The 7,971-nt window shown below is 32.1% G+C and overlaps 2 protein-coding genes across 5 annotated transcripts in view; both read right to left on the bottom strand.

Moving 5' to 3' along the window:
* Positions 1-1,787, bottom strand: part of LOC115240738 (zinc finger CCCH domain-containing protein 13-like) — a 17,499-nt gene extending 15,712 nt beyond the window's left edge. Inside the window, exons 1-4 of one of the 2 annotated variants that reach the window (XM_029816083.1) lie at positions 1,411-1,787; positions 799-982; positions 432-666; positions 94-333 (exon numbers count right to left, since the gene is read on the bottom strand). In XM_029816083.1, the coding sequence (XP_029671943.1) occupies positions 94-333; positions 432-666; positions 799-964 (641 nt within the window). In that variant the 5' untranslated portion in view covers positions 965-982; positions 1,411-1,787. The remainder of the gene's footprint in view (positions 1-93; positions 334-431; positions 667-798; positions 983-1,410) is intronic. The other variant, XM_029816084.1, reaches the window with a different exon arrangement.
* Positions 1,788-4,499: 2,712 nt separating this feature from the next.
* On the bottom strand, positions 4,500-7,830 carry LOC115240747 (DCN1-like protein 3). Of its 3 annotated transcripts, none has more exons than XM_029816098.1 (4): positions 7,323-7,830; positions 6,672-6,838; positions 6,067-6,374; positions 4,500-5,879 (listed from the first exon to the last, which is right to left on the bottom strand). In XM_029816098.1, exons 2-4 carry the CDS (start codon positions 6,754-6,756, stop codon positions 5,280-5,282), a joined length of 993 nt encoding a protein of 330 aa, XP_029671958.1. In that variant the 5' UTR covers positions 6,757-6,838; positions 7,323-7,830; the 3' UTR covers positions 4,500-5,279. The 3 variants fall into 3 exon arrangements, with proteins under 3 accessions (XP_029671958.1, XP_029671959.1, XP_029671960.1); XM_029816099.1 differs by lacking the exon at positions 7,323-7,830 and adding an exon at positions 6,910-7,134; XM_029816100.1 differs by lacking the exon at positions 7,323-7,830 and adding an exon at positions 6,960-7,134.
* Between the last annotated feature and the right edge of the window lie 141 nt (positions 7,831-7,971).

Here is a 7,971-nt window from a genome sequence, read left to right as displayed (position 1 = left end):
TATATATATTTTTTTTTTTTTTCTTTTATGTGTATGTATATTGTAATATTTTCTAGAGATATTGTAATATATATTTATATAATTAAAACTTACTGATCAATAGCAGGAACAGCATAATGTCCTGTAGGTGTCATCATAGCACCAGGTACCAAAGGTCCCTCAACAGGTACCATGAAACTTCTGGGAATACCTGTGCTTTTCTTGATTTCAATTGGTTCCTGATTTGTACCCAATGGACAATTTTTTATCCAATGTCCAGGTTGATGACATTTATAACAACGATAATTTGCAGGTACATCACCAGTCTGATTAGCTCCACGAATTTTCATATAACTGTTTAAATATCATATATATATATACATATTTATATTGCAATAAATTGAGTAATAAATTATGTCTATTAAAATAATAAAATATATAAAATTGTATACTTTGAGGGATCATAGTCCTGAGTTGATTGTGTCATCATCGCACGAATTTTATCCTCCTCCGAACCATCTAATCTTGTGAGATCTACAGCTCTGTTCAAATTAGCTTCGTCCTTTAAATTACTAAATGGAGGGGTTTCATTTCGATCCCAAGAGCGTTTTTGTTGTATTGTTAATGGAACTCTTGCAACAATAAGGCTAGTATTTTTAGCAATTAATGCATTATCATCCGTGTAATCTAAAATATATTATCAATATTTTATTATACAAATTATAATCTTAATAAATATAATTAATTATTCAATATATTTGTATAATTTTACAAGCTGGAAGTAAAATGAAGCACTTAATAATAAAATAAGATATTTGCCTTCTTTTGTTTGGGCATTTGTAATTTGTAAATCAAAATCTGTATTTTTGCCGATACGTTTCTGATGAAATATAGCCTTTTTTAAATCTGCCACTGAAATATGTAGTCCATCAAACGACACAGTGTCATAGTCCAAAGTAGATTTAAATTTGTAATGTACAGACATTGTTACTACTTAAATAGCCTGAAAAAATATATATAAGATTATAATTATCAAGCATTATAATATTAGCAAGATAAAATACATTATATAAAAATTTTATTTTATTCTTCTCAGAGATAAATACGATATAATATTTAACATGAAGAATTGAACTTGTATTCTTAATATAGAATCTTGTAACAAAAGTGTAAAGTGGAGAGGAGCGTAACAAAAATGTACATAAAAAGAAAACACTGACATATGTGTAGCGTACTATATATACGTAAATTAAAAAAAAAGATAAAAGTTCCAGCCATGAAAACACATACCGTGGCATATTTTAATCCTATACATTATAACGCGATACATATCACAACACTTCAACAAAGCTCATCTCTTTCTCTCTCTCTCTCTCTCTTTCTCTCTAAACTACCATTATACAACACACAGATACGAACGATGCAACATACCTCCTCACGAGAACAGCCGACGATGATCGCAAGTAGACAATGCATACGTATGAAGTGAACTGCGATTCACGAGGACGAAAGATTCTCAAGACGAGAAAAAGTTTCCGCGGAAAAACACAACGATTAGGTTAAACTGAAACGGCGGTGACGCTCGATTACGGCAACGCGGGCTCCCAGCAGTCGCGACGTAACGTCAACAATCACCTGTGCAAACTTTGTACAAGTGGGTACAAGTGAGTACTCACTGCGTGAAGACGCCCAGCGTGGCCCACCGATAGTCTCGCGGCGTCAAAAGGCGAGTGGCAACGGAAGCTGCTTTGACGACGTTGCGGGCACAAATAAGCGCAAATACGGTGTCGAGGATTCAAGGTTGCGTTCGAAAATCTACTCGTAAAAGTAGAGCCTGATTTACCAATCAGGATAAAGAGAGCGAAGGTTTCTTTGTTCCGATTGGTCAATCGAACGCTAGTCTACCGAGTAAGATTTTCGAACGCATCTCAAGTTACACGGCGAGCTTCATCGACAGCCGAGTCATAGGATAGGTTTTCGTTATAACCTATACAGCTGGGTTTATCAACGACGAAGAGATAAGATGATGATACTCGATTCTAAATATAAAGATACTCGCGTTATAAGACTGTAATTGTAATTAATTTATAATAATGAATTTATCATTTTTTTTATAAATTTGCACTAATTTTTTTTTATTGACTAATTGGCGCAACGATTTCTTTGTTCCGATTGATCGATCAAACGCTTCCAATACTTGTCAAGTCGAACGTAGTGATGCCAGAATGAAGACCAGAATGCTCTTTCGCATTTACATTTGCCACGTGATTAGAGTAAAAAAGCAAATGTAAGATAAAGCATTTCCATTCAACGCATATATCAAAAATAAGAATGTTTACAAATAGAAGAGAAACAAAATTAAAATAGAAGAAAAGGTCGATTTTAACAACTTTAGAATAGAAAGAATGGATTGTATTCAATCGCATTAAAAATTAGATTTCATTAATTTCATTATCAATTATTTAGTTATTTAATAATGTATTTTAGTTATATAGCTGTGTATAGAATCAAAATCAATTTATTTTTATGAGAAATGTACAATTTTAATTATAAATATCTATTATACCAGTACGCAGAGTTTGTTTATATAGATATATATATATATATATATATATCACTTTTTATTCTTAATTACTGGTATCACTGTTATTTTAGCTTCTTTATTCATTTTTGACAATGATATTTTTTATTTTTATTTTTATCAGGCTTGACCTGATCAGGAATTATCACAATGAAAGTCGCCCTATGCGATTCTCTTAACACTATACTATACTTTAACAATTAAATGGAAGCGTTAAAAAATCATGAGCCACTGCAGCCAGATAATACACATACAGATAAGTATCTAAAATTTCTTATAGGTAAACATCTGCTTGAATTTAACTTTAAGCATTTGTTCAATTCATAGAAAGCAAGTATATATTAGTAATACATGTGCATCTGCTGAGTAATGTATATTTGTATATTTGAGATGTACAAATTTTAATTGATAGGTAATGCTGACACAGAGGAAATTTTTAATTTTAGAATAAATCTATATAAATTCATCAGTGTTGTCATCAAAACTTTTTTTTTATATACGAGATTGAGAGAATAAGTATATCGATATAATTTATATTTGAAGGACAAAATTTCTAAAATTGTTTACAAGAAAATGACTTGAAGAATAATCGCGTAAAATCTTATACATAAATAAATATTCAATAATAGTGCAATATATGTTATCACTCCACATTTATATGTAATATATAAATAATAATCGTAATTTAAAAATATATATATCGCGCGTCCGCACACGTATATTGCGCGATATATATTTCACATAAAATCCTCTGCATAAGCATTTTAAAATTTAAATCGTACTTTCAAGCCTTGGTATCTATATATTGTACCTGTTGTATCAGGTACTGCGGACAAAAGGACGGTGAACATTTTCAAGCACAATACTTCTGAAAATATCTTGCAGAATGTCGATTCTTTTTCATTCAGGCTCACATTGGGATAGAAAATTATAGAGATAAGATCGTAGTACAAATATATATCTTCTTGTTGAAGCCATCAATATCTTGATTTTCCATTAATTTCTTTCAATATTAATTCGATAGAGATCTCCCTGTTGTTTCAGAAAGACATGGCACTATATACATGTATATAGACAATCTTGTATGCTTGCAAGATGTAAAAAGGGCTTCCACATTTTCTCTTAATAATCTACAAGTCACTGTGTATCATTGTTCACTGTACTAATACTCAGCTAATATCCCTCCTTTTCTCAGCACGTTATCAAGGCTTTTTTTCTCTTAAATAAAGTTAAAAACGAATAGAACAAATAAAATTAAATTGGTACATTTTCCATTGTTTGTAATATTGTTATAAATGCTAAAGTTGCACCGAAATTTATAGCAAGTATATTGCGTCACATTAAATATGTTTATGTAAGTTTGGAACAAATTAATGCCATGTACACACCATCCTAATTATATATATAGTCAAAAGAAAATTTTTGAATCTTTGTATAATGAGATATTTCATTCTTTTTTACGTTTACTTTTAACAGTATTTTCAAAAAATGTAAGAAATATTAATGCATTGAAAACTGTATATACTTATACACACTGTATCACAAATTTGGATTGTGAGAATTCTTTCTAAACTTTTGTCCTTATGCAAAATTACATTTTTCATGTTTCCCTGCACAAATTCCTTTGAACAGAATCTTCTCAAGATGTTCATTGTAGTTTTTCACAAAAAATTTTAAACACAGAATTTATAGCGGAATTATGTTATTTGTAGTAAATATTTTCTTTTTATGTGAATTTTAACAAAATTATTAGAATAATGCATAGATAATCTTTTTAATGTATGATTTATCATGTTCTATATATATAAAATAATTTTATATTTTATATATATAAAATTGACAATTTGATAAAATATTTCTCTCTAGCTGCTTAAAATTTCAAATTAGAAAAGAAACTATCGTATAACAGACACACACACGCACACATATATATATATATATATTATATCGGTAAATAAAAAAGAAAAATTGACGCTACATATTATTAAATCAATATTTATTATGTTTTTTTATATATTCAATATTTATCTCGTTATTATCTATTAGCAATATTTGTCTTTTTTAAAGCTGCAGTTTTATTCATTACTGTATCAAATTTTTTTATAATTTTTTATATATTTTCTAGATCATCTTTCTCTTATGTAAGATAATGATTATGTAAAAAGTGGTTGAAATTTATAACTCAAAAATGCATTATTTCTAAATATCACGACTTGTGAAAGAAAGCAATAATCTTATGCAATTATGTGTAATGATTAAATTATATTATCATGGTTAAACAAAGTGTAAAAAAACAACTTTGTAGTAAATTTATATGCTTTGTTTTTACAAAAAAGATACATAATAATATGTAATTTGCTGCCAGTATATTAAAATTAACAATACGGAAATTTCTCGCGTATCTATATAAATATATGTATATATATATATATATATATATGACAAGACGTAATTAAGTAATATTACATTAAATAAACTTTATATATTTACATTAGGAAAGATAATGCGCCGAATATAAACAAAATGACGCAAATATCAACAAATATAAGATCTTTTAAAAAAGTAATAATCAGGAATATATAATTGCCTCGATTATACTAATAAAAATAAAAGGTCGATCATTCTTAGAATAATGCCATTTAGACGATCCTGTTCAAAGGTCGGATTTAAGACAATAATATTTTTCTGCTTCACTGTTATTTTCCTTCAAATATGAACATTAATCTTTGTCGATAGAAGTATTTTTCATAATATCATCTTTAGTGATATTTTGGTTCATTTGGTCGTTTTCATATTCTACAAAGTCATCGAATAAACTTGGCCATGCTTCTGCATCATCATAAGCACCAAGATCGTCACCAATGCTTTCGACAAAATTTAGAAACATATTCCAAGTATCTCTAGGTATCCCCCGGATGTGATGGCATTTGAGGAAGTTAAGCCATTTCATCAAGAGTGGAGGTTCACGTATCGTGAAGACAAGTCTCCAAAGGACGATTGCCATGTCAGCCGGTAAAATTCTTTGACCAGACGTCACATCAAGGCCAAATCGGAATGTGAATCGATAGAGATCTTTGAATAAATCACTATTGACCGTCAATTCCTGAACAATCTCAGGCAATCGTGCCTGTATACCACGTATACTGTCGACTTTCATAGCCTTTAATCCTGTGACAAATTCTTGGCGTGTGAATTGGCACATTTGCTCTGCATTTAGCTTCCATGCAAGCACAAGAACTTTAAATTCATCAGGTGATAACTGTAAATCATCACAGAGTCTTTCTATGCCATCAGCTAATATCGCATCTTCATGAGGATCCTTAAAAATAAATATGTGAAATAATCATATTTATGTTATAACTCTCTTTCTTATAAGCTTACAAAGTTATTGTATAATCCAAGATTATTACATTAAAGCAATTTATTATGCTCTACATAAATATTTTTTTTGTTATAATCTATATATTTTTACATAGAAATTAACACATATCTTCTGTATTTTGTACCTTATATTGGTCAAAAAGTGCATTTAATTTGCTCTCTGATGGTTCCTTTTGTTGCTTCGGTTCAGTAGCTAAATTAAGACCGGATGATGTACCAGATCGTCCTAATGGCTGTAATCGCGCGTAAAATCCTCGTGATAAGCGCAGATTATTTTGTACACTAGGCACAGATCCACAGTTATCTGAGCCAACATTATTAAATGTAGATAGTGTACTTATAGACTTTCTATTCCCATTTACATGTGTTTCAGGCACAAAAGGACCAGATTGTTGGCAAGAATTTGGGAACAAACCTCTGAGTTCCATTGTTTCTGTAAAATATAATGAAATTTTGGATCTATAGAACTATATAAAAGAGTAGTTACACTTTAACAACTAAATACATAAACAAATAATCTATTATATTATTTCTGCAGTTTCCAATAAATGTAAAATGTAATTATATAAAAAAAATTAAAATTTTTACAATATTCTCTCACAAACAAGCAGATTTGATGCGATCTTACAGTATGCAATATCAAGTCCATGATTATGATATAATGATATAAGCATATTATTACAATTAATTGATATTTACAACAATATAGTAGCATTGAATGTATCTTTACCGTCTTTATGCTCCAATGCAATTGATTGATCTGTATTGGTTGATGGTGGAAGTGGCACCTTGAAGCACGAGAAACAGTTTCCCATTGATGCTGACCGTACTTGACATCAAAGATGATTATCCCATGCATCAGTGATTCAGTCTTACATTGGCAGTCTTGATAGAAAGCTGAAAAATGACAATATACATCATGCATTATTGTTATTTTTACCACTCACAATCTATATTAAGTTCAATACTTTCGTTTTATCATGCTATTGACAGATTCATTTTCAATAAACAAACGTACAATATAACATTTAGATAATATATCAAATATAACATGAAAAATTATATTATAACGTTGAAAACGGGACCAGACTCGCAAAAGCTAAGCGACGCGATGATTCGGCGAATCACGCGAATATTCGCGATTAAGAAATCGTTCGTCTGATTCGTTTGTAAATCTGAGAAAATCTCGTCGACGATTTTGACGCATCAAGTATGTACTTGTCAAAACAAGATTACAGGGAAGGGGTAGGGGAGGATCGTGCGAGCGTCTCGCGGGAAGACAAACTCCATCGAGAGTAGGGAATGAGTCACGCGCGCGAAATCACTAAGAGAGAGAGGGGAAGCAGAAACAAACTAAAGCAGAAAGAAGCTAAAGGCATACCTTATTATTGTTATAAGACGGTTCGTCGGCCGATCCGGGCGTCGCGGTGATTGTTTGTCTCAACCAAGACCTGCCGCGAAACGATATTTCGTCTCGATCGCATTCATCAATCCTCGCAACGGCAAGGAAAAGCAGAGGGATGCTCCCGGACGCGTTGTGCGTGCGTTTGTTTTCTGCAAAAAAATCGTCGAGATCAACGGGAGGACGCCGCACTACTCCCGATATCCCCGGACATTTTTCCTACGCGAAGACGAACGCCCGGCGGTAGGATTCGGCCTAGCAGCCGAGTCTGCGTCATTTGCAACGATGCTGTAACCCCGTGTGATCGCGCGACGCCGACGACGGCGACGATAACGATGACGAGGGTCTCATTCCAAGCGCACAGCGTTCATCCGCGATCCCGATTACAGCAGTCGACACAACACGTTCACCATTCACCACCAAGCGATTGTCCCGTGAAAACACCGCGACGAAGACATTCCTCGTGTCTCAGCGTGTCGTATGTCATCGATGAGGAAAAAGATCCCTTGGTCGCGCAACTGACAGCTTTCCGTGGCTAGAGTCATTCGTTTCACATATGTTGCACATATGTATGTATGCATGTACATCGAGCCAATCGGCGCGTTGCAACGAAGTTGCGTTCGAAAAT

This window comes from Formica exsecta, unplaced genomic scaffold (assembly GCF_003651465.1).
Source record: "Formica exsecta isolate Colony F162 unplaced genomic scaffold, ASM365146v1 scaffold444, whole genome shotgun sequence".
Lineage (NCBI taxonomy): Eukaryota > Metazoa > Arthropoda > Insecta > Hymenoptera > Formicidae > Formica > Formica exsecta.
This window is presented reverse-complemented; position numbering and strand designations above follow the sequence as displayed.